Below are 15270 nucleotides of genomic sequence, written 5' to 3'. Positions count from 1 at the left end.
TAAACTCCTTTGTTTTCTTTGTTCTACAAATAAGTAGGTAACCAGTAAGTGTCCAGGTTTGTCCAGAAAAGAGCTCACGCTTTTCTTGAGGGCATCTGAAATCCACATCTACTGAGAAACACGAGAAGCAGGGAGAAAACAGAAAGCCTACAATTACTCTCCCACAGTCATATGAAATTTTTTCATGGTCTTATTCATACTCTCCAGATGCATCTACATATTTGGCACAGCACCACTCATAGCTGAAAGGGAAGGAAGAGGAGGGAGAGAGAAGAGAGAAGAAGGAAAGAAATGGAGAAAACTTGCTGTCCATGTTATAGAGGGCTGGATTTAGACATAAATGACTCATCTACACGGGCTGTCCAATGGCCACTGGTCATACGTGTTCTTGTGTTCGCTGACACTTGTTGGTATGCTTTGATGTATTTCTCCTACATCCTAAGGATAAATCCCACTAACCACAGTGAGTGGTGAATTTGATGTGCTTTGAATTCAGTTTTCTTACTGTAAACTGTATATTTCCCTTTTAGATGATTGATTGCTAGGCATTTCATATTTTTGTCATTGTAATTTATGGATCTATGATTTCAAGTGGTTACTATTTAGATCCTGGAGTAACATTAATAAAATAAAAAATTATATACTTTTGATACTGGTACATATATATCATAAAGAAACACAAAAAACTTATATATGCTCACTCTTCCACTGACACATCTTAATTTTTCCCCTGAGACAGGGTTTCTCTGTGTAGCTTTGGCTGTCCTGACTCTCTAGACCAGGCTGCCCTCAAACTCACAGAGCTCCACCTGCTTCTGTGTCCTTGAATGCAGCTATTACAGGAGTGCACCACTGTGCCTGGCTCAAACTTAAATTTTCTAATTAGAAAAGCACTAATACAATCAAACAAGAAAAATCTGATTATGTTAAAAGTGTATGACTTGGCTGAAGGGAGGTAACAAAGATGCTTAATTTATTAATACCCTATATTTAGGTACAATTTAGCAATGCCTTTCCCATAGAGTAGCATAGTGACATTCAAGACTTTATGCATCGATATTCATAATTCATGGCTCACACTGCATAATCTCAGCACTAAAAACCTCAGTCTATATCATCACAAGCCAAAAATCTAAAGTTAAAATGTACAGAAAAGCAAATGTTCTTTTTAATGAAAAATTAATGTAACTAAATAAAAATGAACTCTAAAGAGTTTGCTTGAAAATTTCCCTAAATAATGACACTAAGGTGATTTTAAAATACCTGTAACTATAAACTATATCACATATGGAAAAACTGAAGATTTTCTCATGTAAGAACCTTACAAAATTTCAGCCGAATGACTTTTTTCCTCTAACATGTAGTCTTTAGAATTTGTTTTGATAGAAAATGACAGAAAATATGAGAGTAATGTCAACAAATTCACTTTTACTTCTTTAATGGAACCTGTAGAAATCTACATTTTTATTGGGGGGGTCCCTAATTCTGCCTTACATTGCTTACTACTCCACCTTTAAATTTCTACATTTATTGTTTGTGTGTGGCAATCACGGAGGTCAGAGGGCAGCGTGTGGGGAGTTGTTTGCTCCTTCTACCATGCAGTGCTGGGGAACAAACTGAGGCCTTCATGCTTGGAGACCTTCACCAACAAGCCATCTCACCAGCATAATTTTTCCTTTTTAAGGACAGAAGATGGATGAATAGACAGATAATCAAATTCTATGCCAGTGAGGTTGTATCAATTTGTACTTAAAGTTGAGTGTAATATATCATGTGAAAAACTACAAATTTACCTCCAAAAAAAGAATAAATAAGGATGTTGGCCTCAGTGCCATTTAGAATTAAATTAAATTTTTAAAATTTTTAATTAAATTAAATTAAAATTGTAGAATATTTAGAATTAAATAAAGTAGTATATCAGAGAAATAAGCCAAGAAATAAGAGGCATCCAGATTGGCAAAGAACAAGCCAAACTGTATGTGTAGATAATAGGATATGGAATATAAGAAGTCCAAAGACATCTATACAAAAGATTAGACTAATAATGGGTTCAGCAATGCTACAGGATAAAATATCACCATCTAAAATCTTATGATATTTTTATTCACCACCAATAAGAAGTATACAACTTATATACTGAAAATTATTAAACAATTTAAAGAAATAAAAATAAGCTTATGTTTTATAAATAATTGGTTCTTTAAAAAATGGGAAGCAAAACCATTCAATAAATAAGTAACAGTCTTCAGCAAATGATGGCAGGCAAGATGTGTATCTGTAGGAAGAATGAAGGAAGAGCCCTACCCACACCCTACAACAATGATACCAAATGGATTAATACCTAAATTTAAGAACTAAAACTACAAAAATAGAAAAACGTAAATGCTTGTGATTCTGGATTAGGCAATGTTTCCTAATACCAAAACTAACAAAAGAAAAAAAATAGTGTGACTTGGAGTTTGGTCTTTCAAAGGAGATTATTAAGAAATTAAATTATGGAAGAGCCTTGAGCTCATTGGCCCAGGAGACAACTTCCTGAATAGAACACCAATAGCTCTAAGACCAACAATTAATGAACGGGACCGTAAGAAACTGAAATGTTTCTGTAAGGCAAAGAACACTGTCAACAGAACAAAAGGGCAGTCCACAGATTGTGAATAAATCTTTGCCAATCCTACCTCTGACAAAGGGCTAAAATCCAAAATATTAAAGAACTCAAAACATTAAACACCAACAAACAAAATAACCCAATTAAAAATGGGGTACAGAGCTAAACAGAATTCTCAACAAAGGAAACTTGAATGGCACTTAAAGAAATGCTCTATATCCTCAGTCATCAGGGAAATCAAAACGACCCTGAGATTCTACCTTACACCCTCAGATTGACTAAGATCAAAAACTCAAGTGACAGCACATACTGTCGAGGATGTGGAGGAAGGGAACACTCCTCCATTGCTGGTGGGAGCGAAAACTTGTACAAGCACTTTGGAAATCAAATTTGGGAATAGCTCTACTTCAAGATCCAGTTATACCACGTGTGGGCATTATGTCCAAAAGATACCTCAAAATACAACAAGGAAACTTGCTCAACTATGTTCATAGCAGCTTTATTAGTAATAGTTAGATGCTGCAAACAACCCAGAAGTCCTTCAACCAAAGAATGGATAAATAAACTGTGGTACATTTACACAATGGAATGCTACTCGGCTATTAAAAACAAATCATGAAAACAAACAAACAAACAAACAAAAAAAACAAATCATGAAATTTGCAGGCAAATGGATGGAACTAGAAAAGATCACCTGGAGTGAGATAACGCAGACTCGGAAAGACACACATGGTATGTACTGACTTATACAGTACAGGATAAACATGCTACAATGCCTAGACTCAAAGAAGATAAGCAACAAGGAAGGTCCAAGGAGAATGCATAAAGCTAACGTGGGAGGGGAAATAGAATATACAGAGGTAGTGGTTGAAGAGAGGGAACGAGGTGGGAGAGAGAACAAAGAGGTAGGAGGTAGGAGAGCAGATCTGGGGAGAGTGAGGGAAGGAAGACAAAAAGCCTGCACAGAAAACAGAAACCGTGGGTCTGGGCATCTCAGTGACAAGCTGGAGACCTAAGTCAGGATAGGCTTCTGGGAGGATATGAGGAGTTCTGGCAGAGACTTCTAGTAGCATGGTCCACGGAGACTGAAGAGGACGCCCTCTAACTAGATAAGTCTCCTGGTAGAGGGAGAACACTAAACCCCCCCCCCCCCCACAAAAACTTTGACCCAAAATTCACCCTATCTACAAGATGTACAAGGTTAAAAATAGAGCAAATATAGCTGAGACTGAGGGAAGGTTCAACCAATGCCTGGCCCAACCCAAGATCCACCCCATGGGAGAGAAACAACCCCTGACATTAACGACACTCTGCTACGCTTGCAGACAGGAGAGGCCGAGTTGTGCTCTAAGAGCCTCCACCTAGCAGCAGTTCGAAACATGCTGAGACTCACAGCCTAACATTGAGTGATACATTGCGGAAAAGTAGGGGGAAGGAGAAAAGGACCCGGAGGTAACAAGAGCTTCACAAGAAGACCAACAGAGCCAGCTAACCAGGGCCCAGAGGGGCCTCAGAGACTGAAGCACCACCCAAGGACCTTGCGTGGACTGGACCTATGCGTCCTACAAAATGTAGCTAACGGACAGCTCAGGATTCATGTGGGTTCCCTAGTAAGAGGAGTGGGGGCTCTCTCTGACATGGACTCTGTTGCCTGCTTTCCAATCACTCCCCCCTGGCAGGACTGCCTTCTCAGGCCACAGGGGAAGAGGACACACTCAGTCCTGATGTGACTTGATGAGATAGGGTGGAAGGGAAAGGGGCTCCCTCTTCTAAGGAATAGGGGTATGGGAGAGAAGGGGGGCGCTGGGAGGTGAGGAGGGATGGGGCTACAGCTAGGATGTAAAGTGAAGGAATAAATAAAAATTTAAAAAGAAAACAAAGAAATTAAATTATAATCAACATAATGAGAAAAAAATTATAAGCTCTATACTCATAGAGGACTTGTATACAGAGCACTTCAAAAGGTATTAAAGAACAATTTCACAGCCACGTGGAGCACGCCTTTAACCCCAGCACTCAGGAGGCAGAGGCAGGCGGATCTCTGTGAGTTCGAGTCCAGCCTGGTGTACAAAGAGAGTTCCAGGACAGCAGGGCTATTACACAGAGAAACCCTGTCTCAAAAAACAAAAAACCAACAAACAGAAAATTTAACTGAAAGTGGGCAGAGGATCTAAATAAACATCTCTTCAAAGATGTATAAATGCTGGTAAATACATGAAACGTTTTTAACCTCATCAGCCATTAGGAAATGTAAGCTAAAGCCACAGTAAGGTGTGATGTCTATAATTAAGAATACAGTAACACCACCCTTGACAAGGAATAACAAGATAAGTGGTGGTGTGGAGGAAACTGAAATGCCATGTATTAGTGGTAGGAAATGGAAAATGGTATAGCTACTTTGAAAACTAATTTGTTGGCTCCTTAAAATATAAATATGTTTATCATATAGCCCAGCAATTCCACTTCATGTGAAATGAAACTATATGGGCACTCAAAACATGCAATGATAATCACATTAGTTTTATTTATAACAGCCAAAGTGGACACAACCCAAATGTTTCTCTGCTGATGAGCAGCTACATAATGTAAGGTCTATGTAAAGAGAATATTATTTAGCAGTAAAAGGAATAAATTAGCCGGGTGGGATATGCTCAGTGTAGGCTGATGTGCTCACGGGTCTGGTGTCATTTCCAGCACTGGTGTGGGGTGGTGTTGGGAAATGGAGAACCAGAACAACAGCAACAGAAACAAGACAACACACTGACGCTTACTACAACATGGATAAACTCTGAAAGCACTATGCCAAGTGAAAGGTGCCAGACAACTAAAAAAAGGTTACAAGGAGCATGATTATATTTATATGAAAAATCCAAAATACACAAAACCCATAGAGACTTTAAAAGCCTGAGCATTAAGGAAGAGTGAGAAGTGACTATTTATGGTGCAGGATTTTTTAGGACAATGAAAATGTTTTCTAATTAAATAGTGGTGATAACAACACAATGTTATGAGTAAATGAAAAACTATAGAATCATGTATTTTAAGAGGACAGGGATTAGGGTGGAAATTGGTATATTTTTGTTGAAATATAAACAGGCACTTTTTGAAGTGCATCTTGGCAATAATAGTCAAATATAAACCTTTAAAGGAATTATTTATTTGCTCAAAAAATTAAAACAAGAATTTTAAAGATAGGCTCTCACATAGCCTAGGTGGCCCTCAAGCTATTAAACTGAGTATAGCCTTGACTTTCTGTTTCTACCTGGTGAAGGCTGTGACTTTAGGGACCAGTGTGCATACATATGGCTAGCAGCTGCACCTATGTCAATGTTTTGATTATGTACTTGTGCACACACTGAACAGCCCTGAGCAATCACTACAGCACAGGTGGGTCATCTTCACTGTAAGTTTCACAGGATCTGAAGGCACCTAGAAAATACATCTCAGGGTGTGTTCATAAGGATACTTCTAGAGAGGTCTAAGTGAGGAAAACCTGCCCCAAAAGTGGGTGGCTCCATATACGGATTGGGGTACTGACCAAGTGTGAGGGAAAAGAGGAGGTCAGCTGAGGACCAGCATCCGTCTCTCTGCTTGCTTCCTGACTGTGGATACGAGCTAAAATAAAGCTTTCCTTTCTTAAGCCATTTCTGGTCATTTATTTTATGGTCATTTACAGTAATTGATACACCACAGGCTTAAAAACATTTAGATATGCTTGTGATGCTATGGTCCGGAAGCACTGAACTTAGATATGCTTGCAGTGGCTACAAAATATACACGTACCCTTAACTCAGTGAATTCTGGGGTGTGGTAACCTCAGCCAGGACAAATGTTTTCTGAGCAGTTATGTCTCGATCTCTTTCCTCTCTTTTCCTCCTCCTTGCACACTTGCTGGGAACTGAACATAGGTGCATGCACATATTTTTTTCTTATTTTTAGTTCAGTTATCTGGCTAATATTAACTGGTCAGGATTAACAAGGGGATAATGAGTTTTAAAAACACCTTTGGAATATATCTAAAACCTTGCAACTAAACTCCCGAATCTCCTAATAGCATAAAGTGTTTAACTTTTAACAATTTGTCTGCATGAGAAATTATGATAACCAGAGAGAATAATTTACTCCTTAATATTTATTTGAGGGTACAGGGGCGTTGAGACAAGATCCTACCATGTAGCTCTAGCTGTCCTGGAACCTGTACGTAGAGAATCAGGCTAGCCTCTGGTCTCGAACTCACAGAGATCCACCTGCTTCTACTTCTTCTACTGGGATTAATGTGTGTGCCACCACACCCAGCTACTACCGAAGATTTTGTACATTATTCAGAAACGCAGGATGACCTATGCCCTAGTAAGTACTGACTGAGGAACTGGAATTTGCCTTATTTAGTTAAGCTGGAAAACATAACACATTAGTCCAAAGCTGAAACTTCCAAAAGATTTTGAGTGCAAGACTCGGTCTTAGCTAGCTTCTGAGATCTTAAATTTGGGGAGCTTTACTACTATTCCATAACTGTTAGGTTGGTTACTTACTATGCCTACAGACAGTACATTTTACATTAAAAACAAAAACAAAACTGGAGATTTAAGCAAAGTTGGCCTATAGATGGTCAACTGAAAGTGAAACCTTAGGCATTCAGTTATCCTGGGCCCCCTGACCAGGTACACTGTATACACTCATTTTTCTTGAAGGTAGAAAAGAGTGCTATGTGTGACCCCTCATGTGGGGGAAACAAAGCTAAGAAAGTTTAAACATGAACTCTTCTAGCTACTTAGCCTCATAATCTGACTGTAAACTCTCACTTGCTATACAGTTAAGGTGATGTGGTGACCTCCAAAGGCTCACAAATGCGAATGCTTGGACCTCAGTGGGTGGAACTGTTTGGGGAGGATTAGAAGGTATGGCCTTGTTGGAGGAGGTGTGACACTAGGAGTGTGTTTAGAGGTTTCAAAAGCCCAGATCACCCTCAGTTAGCTATCTTTCTCCACTCTTTGTGACTGTTGCCTTAATATATATAAGCTCTCAGCTACTATTTCATTGTCATGTCTGCCTTACCACTAAGCTCCCCATCACTATGGTCATGGACTAACTTTTTGAACTGTAAACAAGTCCTCAATAAACTCTTTCTTCTGTCAGTTGCTTTGGTCATAACGTTTCTTCACAGCAATAGAAAGTAAATAAGATAGAAGGGTTAGCATTTGTGTGTGGGAACATTCACATGTTTGCAGGTACTCATGTTGGCATGACAGGCGAGAGGGCAATCATGGATTGTGGTCTTTGGATGTTGTCTGCCTGGATTTCTGAAATAAGGTCTTTTACTGGCCTGAAACTCACCAAGTTAGCCCCTGGGGCCCACCTATCTCTGGCTCTGCAGTGCTGGTATTAGAAGCACAGGACACCAGACCTGGCTTTTTGTTGTTGTTATTTTGAGACAGGGTCTCAAATGTGTTCTATTAGCTGGTCTAAAACTCTTTACATAGACCAGTCGGCCTCAAACTCACACAGATCTGTCTGGTTCTGCCTTTCCAGTGTTGAGATTAAAAGCATGTCCCACCATGCCTAACTCACCGGGCTTTATTTCACAAGTGTTTTGGGAAACAGATCGAGGGCCATAAGTAATTATTGACTGAACCATCTCCCCATCCTTGTTTTTGAAACAGGATCTTATTGTAGCCCAGGCTGGCCTCAAATTCAGTCTTCCCACCTTAACCTGAAGTGCTAAAATTACAGATGTAGGCTACCATATCCAGCAGCTACTAATATATTTCTCAATAATAAATAAATTGTTTTGTCTTGAATCTTCCGATCAAATCTCAAGTCATGGGGATTGTCTAGAAAACCCTCAATATATTTTGTTTGGCTTGAAAAATATTTTCATTATCATACCACTAAAAGTTGAAACTACATAGATTTTAAGATTGTTGCTTCATAGTTCAATGTGATTATTTTTCTCTAAAATGTGCATTCATTTTCTTTATGACACTGTAATTTTCTGTTATAATATTTTATAATCTACTAGCTAAAAAGAGTTTAAAATACAAATATGTAATCGCTGATTTTACTCCTAAACAAAACATACTTCAAGGGGGAAAAAAACCCTAGAGAAAGTGTGCTAAGAACATATTAACAAAAGCACAAAATTCTGGGCTGGTAAGTTGGCTCAGTAGGTAAAGACATGTGCTGCCAAGGCTGATGGCCTGTGTTCAACTGTCTAATCCCTTACAGAAGAAAGACTCTTGCAATCCTGAAAATTGTCTTCTGGCTTTCATGCCGCATCCTCCTCCTTAGCCTCTGCACCAAACATGTAAATGTCAGAAACAGTCTCTAACAAAGTTCTTTTCAAGTATTCACTGTCAGTATGAGGGGGCAGCACTGAATGAGTGAAGACGTTCAAAGAGAGAGAACAGCTTTCTTGGGTTTGCATTAAGTTTCTTACAGGGTCTTTTAAATCCCCCAAATATGCCACACACCATTTATACAGATACAGAATAAAATGCTTATTATATAAACTGAAAATTAACTATGAATTTTTTAAAAATGGGTAAAAGGATCTCCTAAGACTATAAAAATAATGCACCATTAAAAACGAGCTCAGCCTTTTGAGAGCATAGAGAGCACCGCTTCTACTTAATGCACAGGCTGCCAGCTTGTGGCCTGCAAAGCCATTTCTCTTTCAAATGAAAATTTTAGGTCATACTGCTCTGGCTACTGATCTTGAAAGGAGAGTGTTTTTCTAAGAAAGTAAGTTTATGAAAAATAATACACTTAGAATTGGAGTTTTAACTAATTATTTCTTCACATACAAATATACAAATCAGTTTGCTAAAAAAACTAATCTTGCAATTAAAATTCTACAATGACTGTGACTATAAGCATTATGTAAGTGACTATACAAAATTATTATGGGTTAGGCTAGAGAGATGGCTCAGCAGTTTAAGATCATAGGCTGTTCTTCCCAAAGATCTGGGCTCAATTCCCAGCACCCACATAGTGGCTTGCAACTACCTGTAACTCCACTTTCAGGTGGGAATCTTACATTCTCTTCTGGCCTCTTCAGGCACTGCACACACACGCTGCATAGACATGTAGCCAGTCAAACACTCGTACATATGAAAAGCAAATAAATAAAGTCCACCTTTTAACTTATTGAATATAGAAAAGCACTCGGTAAAAGTTATTAATAAACTCAAATCTTTTTTCTGTATTTACCATTTCTTCTTTAAGTCCTTTAAAAAGATAGTATTGTTTCATTTACTATAGCAAATCAACCAAAACAAGATAGCATGATTTAATTTACTACCAATTATAAATATTTTTTATACTACTAGAAACAAAAAATGTTTTGAAATAGGGTCTCATGTATTCCAGGCTTGCCTCAAACTCACCATGTAGCCCAGGCTGATCTTACACTGTGGCTCACTCTGGTCCTGCTTCCTGAAGGCCAGAATTATAATTGTGTACCATCATGATGAGGTTTGCAGTGGTACACAAAGTCTTAAGTAAAACTAATTATAGAAAACAATGCTGCTGTGGTCTTTGTGACTACATCAAATTGAATGAAAACCGCCGAGTTATTTAACTCTGGTGATAAAATAGAACTTACATAAGTTGGTGTCTCCACGCTGTCTGTGTTGACCAACACTGGAGGAGGATTTGCCTGTGAAGAAAGAATTGTAAAGTGTTAGTGTTACGAGGAAACCGACAAGCTACATTATCATGTTCCAAATATTACCACGTAACAAAGACTTGCTGTTAGTTTTTCATTTTGGTTTGAGACCGGGTACTGCATTGTAGCCCAGTCTGGGCTCGAACTTGTGATCCTCCTGATGCAGCCTCCCAGGGGCTGCAGTTCACTGGCTTGCTATTTCTAAAGTTATGCTTTTATTTGAGCTTTCTACATATTAAACAATACATTCAGGTGAGATACAATAAATGATAGAGCGAAGTGAAGGGAATTAAGGTATACATAGTTGGAACTAGATTTGCTTTTGAGAAAAAAAATGTTATTCTGTTTTCCTTTTTCTATTTTCATGTGTGTTAATGTATATGCACATATTTGCATATATGTGGCACACATGTGAAAATGTGTATGTGGAGATCTGAAGTTAATGTGTGGAATCATCCTTGACTGCTAGTTCATCATTCTTTGAGGTAGGTTTTCTCAGTAAAACCCAGTCTCACGGATGCGGCTTGTGTGGCTACTTAGCTTACTCTAGGGATCCTTCCCCCTCCCTTTATGTCTTCTAAATCCGGAAGACTAGAATTACAGGCAGGGCTGCCACACCCACCACAATTTTGATGGGCTCTGGGGATCTGAACTCTGGTCCTCACTCTTGCATGGCAAGCACTTTTTAACCACAGAGCCATCTCTCCAGCCCCTGGTTCTATTTCTATTAAAACAGATATAAATTTAGGATTTGAAAAGAAGGCCACCATAGTCTTCTCTAAAACTGACATGCTTTAGTAAAACAAAGCAAAAATACTTTTTGTAGAAGCTCAGGTATTTTATTTCCAAAGATCCCCCAAAAGATTCCAATCATTTTTCAACATGGGAAATCCACCAACAATGATTTGTTTGAATGTTAAAAAAAGAAAAAAGAGAGAGTCGCCTCAAAACAAACATAAAACTATCTGCCACACAGAAAAATCAATCACAGATTTTAGAGAAAATTAGAATCTTTCTCCATGTAAAGGCTCTAGATTATTTTGGGCTGCAAGTCCTGTTCTTTGCGGTTACTCTAGACCATTCACATAGTAATAATCTGTTACAGCACACAAACAAGGATAACAATGATCACCTACACAAGTTTGAAAGGAAAAAACCCTGGTTTCCTGTTACGTTAAAATTCATTTTTTTACATGAATGATACTAAGGAATAAAATTAACTATCAAATGAAAACCATACTAGAATGATAAGTTCACCAACATTAAAAGAAGATTTAAGTTTGATAAGAGTGCTAAATCAAACAACATGTTAACTGAACAGGAAAGGAGATTATCCTTTAAATAAATTTTCAGAGAAAGAGATACTTAGGCAGCGGATTTCTGAGTTCGAAGTCAGCCTAGTCTACAGAGTGAGTTCCAGGACAGCCAGGGCTATACAGAGAAACCTTTATCTTAAAACAAACAAACAAGCTGGGCAGTGGTGGTGCACACTCAGGAGGCAGAGGCAGGTGGATCCCTATGTGTTTGAGGTCAGCCTGGTCTACAAAAGTGAGTTCAGGACAGCCAAGGCTAACACAGAGAGACCCTGTCTCGAAAAACCAAAAACCAACCAACCAAAGAAACAAACAAAGCTGGGCATGGTGGGGCACACTTTAATCCCAGCGCTTGGGAGGCAGAGGCAGGAGGATCGCTGTGAGTTGAGCCTGGTCTACAAAGCAAGTCTAGAATGGCCAAGATAAAATAGAGAAACCTGTTCTCGAAAAACAAAAACCACACACACACACACACACACACCAAACAAACAAACAAAAAAAAACCAAAAGAAAAACGAACAAACAAACAAAAAAACTCAACAATAAAACCTCAATTACACAGCAAAGTTGTATGAAAGCACATTTTAACCAAAACAGGTTTCTTCAAAATATGTAAAATGGCTTTTTATTTATGTATTTAAATTGAAGTTTTTGTTGTTTTGAGGTAGAGTCACACAGTAAAACCCAAGACCTGTAATTCTGTATGTAGTAGACCAGGCTGGCCTCAAACTCATAGCAATGCCCCTGCCTCACTCAGCTTTCCAAATCCTAGGATTACAAGCATAAACCACCGTGTCCAACTGTGTAAGTTACTTTAAAAAGTAATTTACTTTAAAAAGTGGGGAGGCATCTGCTTGCAATCCCTCCATAAGGCTGAAGAAGAGAACCTCAAGTTCAAGAACACCCTGAGCTACAAACGGAACTCAAATGATAGCCTACCATCATCCAACTACTTATCTGAATGATACGATAAAAATCATTAAGTGCAATGCAGCTTCCTTTTTGGTTACATGCATACAAGGACAGTTTAAATGAACTGGCAGTATTTCATTACACACAAAGACAGCATGCACTACTACATGTTCAACGCTGTACAAGTAGTCTATCTTTGACGATTTAGTGACATTAAAAATAATAAAGATTCTACCTGTAAACTACTACTAAACAAAGCTCAGATACCTGAGACTTTACAGTTGAAATGACTCATTTCTCAGTGGCATAATGAGATTATTCAGACTGGTAATTTTTTACCTTATGCATGATACGACTTCACTATATTCTGCCTAAACAATTTCAGAGAAGAAACAAAAGGAATTATATTCCTCAATCACTATGGAAGGAAAGCCATTTGGTTCTCTCTGCTTATCTGTATCAGTCACCAATGGCTAGGTTACTTATGGAAATGTAATTTCCATAACTTATTAATATATTACACACAATCATTACCATGTTAGCTACCTGTTAGGAATAATTCATCATCATTGTATAGATGCTTTATTTTTTGTTCTAGTAATTTATAACATTGAAATAGTATATTTCAACACAATCTTATATTAAAAATTAAACAATGGTAAATACGTTGTCTATAGATATAGCTAAAACTTAAGAGTGACCATACCTGTGGGGAAACCTCAAGAAACATGAAACTGAAAGGAAAAACCATGAATGTTCCCATTAAGGATTAATGAAAAATTTAAATCAATCTAGCATCTGGGAGATACATCTATCACGACATTAAGAAAAACTAGCAATCTGAAAAAAATATGTCATAATAGGAGAGAGACTTGGAACACTGAGCCCTAAATGAGACGTCTCCATCAAATCCCTTCCCTCAGAGCTCAGAGAACCCCACAAGAGAGGAGGCAGAAAGAGTCTAAGAGCCAAAGGAAATAGAGGACACCAAGAAACAAAGGCCCTCTTAATACACACGGCCAAAGCTCATCTGAACTCAGAATGCCTGAGAGAGTCCGCACTAGGGCCCCAGGTATTGATTATGGCTTCCGCTTACTGTTTTTATAGAACTCCTGAGTGTGTCAATGAGTGGGCCTGATTCTAGTGCCGTCTTTTGGGCTCTTTTCCTTCTGCTTTTTTGTTTTGCCCCATTCTAATGTGTTAGTTTTTGGTTTACCACATATTTTATTATTAAAAACAATTATAAAGAAAGAAAAATATGCCATAAAAGGTTATTTGAAGTAAGAGCTTACAGACATGAAGCTCCAATGGCAAAGTGGTCTGACTACTTCAAGTTTAAGCACCTAAAGAGATGTTAACATATAAGATGGTATCCGTAGGTGGGAAATGAAAACCACTAACTTAAAACGTTCTAATTTTACGTATTATAAGATGTAGACATGATGTTTGTTAAAATAGTGTTTTATATTTTTCTAATTTGCAGTAACAGGAATGCATGGAGGAGCACAACTGAGCTGACCTGGAAGACACATACACAATGCAGATAGATATGTATCACAGTAATGTTAAGCTATGCTACCAAGAAAGATAAAGAACAGGTCGCTTCTCACACAAGACAGAAAGTGTAGCTACATAGAAAATAAACATGTTTATATAGTTGTAGTAAACACCTGAAAGGAATTTTACACGATTCTTCTGTTGTTCCTTATGAGCAAGGATGCTCATTGCACACTGTGTCTTGTCCCATTAAGGTTTTCAAGGTTTTATACTGACTGGAGTAGGCCCTGCTTTCTGTTTTTTAATTATTTTAGGTCGGAAATTTCCCACATCTCACTTCCAAAGACAAAATATGCCAAGACCTGGCCCAAGATCTCTACTGCATTGTTATTCAGTGACATCTGACTATAGGAAACCATAATGAATATTCAAACCCTTTACCCAAGAGGACTGTATGAAGTGAGGGGGTGGGTGAAGGCGTCCCATTCAGGGCTAAGTGTTCCATGATCTTTCACTGTTCAGTTGTGGGTCTCTGTGCTAAAGCCCATCTACTACAGGAAGAAACTTCTTGGATGAGAGTTAAACAATTAAATTTTAATTTTAAAAAAAGTGCCTGCAGAGGCCAGAAGAGAGTGCTAATTGCTCTGGAGTTGGAGTTAAAGATGATTGTGAGCCACCTGACCTTTACTTTACTTGTTGAACCACATTCCTTAGGAGTATGTTTCAAAGCTTATCTGTGAACAAACATCTAATGTTCTATTAATTTTTTTTAACAATAAATGTGTTATATTTAAGAGTGGGAACAAACTCACTGTCTTCTCATATTATACAGCATGGATTAGCACCATCCGAGGACATCAGTAGTGTTCAGAAAACTTACTGAGGATATTTCTTTTCTTGTATACATAGGCTCTTGATTTGTTTGTTTTTCGATAGAAACTCTATGTAGTTCTTGAGCTCGCTATGTAGGACCATGCCAGCCTTGAACTCAAAGAGATTCTCCTGCCTCTGCCTCTCCATTGTTGGGAATTAAAGGTGTGTGAGCCACCCTGCCCGGCTGTTCACTTACTTTTAAATTTGTTCATTGGTGCTCTCATTCTCTCCCCCTACCCCCCAAAAGTTAAGTAGATAGTATGAGGGGATTCCATGCAAGACACTATGCAGATACACTATTCTCTCTTCTTCTAGTAACTGAAATTGGGACTTAAAGCCACATCACCTACATTAGTAACGCAGATTTGCTGAAAGGACCCATCACTGTGAACACTCACTTG

General features: G+C 38.3%; 1 protein-coding gene across 18 annotated transcripts in view; it reads right to left on the bottom strand.

The window, feature by feature from the left end:
* Dlg1 (discs large MAGUK scaffold protein 1) overlaps window positions 1–15270 on the bottom strand; it is a 188745-nt gene that overhangs the window by 80149 nt on the left and 93326 nt on the right. For all 18 annotated transcript variants that reach the window (XM_051149734.1, XM_051149736.1, XM_051149735.1 and 15 more), the window contains one exon: window positions 10212–10265. In XM_051149734.1, the coding sequence (XP_051005691.1) occupies window positions 10212–10265 (54 nt within the window). The remainder of the gene's footprint in view (window positions 1–10211; window positions 10266–15270) is intronic.

This window comes from Acomys russatus, chromosome 8 (genome assembly GCF_903995435.1).
Source record: "Acomys russatus chromosome 8, mAcoRus1.1, whole genome shotgun sequence".
In the NCBI taxonomy this organism is placed as follows: Eukaryota; Metazoa; Chordata; class Mammalia; order Rodentia; family Muridae; genus Acomys; species Acomys russatus.
The sequence above is the reverse complement of the archived record's forward strand: the minus strand, read 5'-3'. Positions and strand labels throughout refer to the sequence as shown.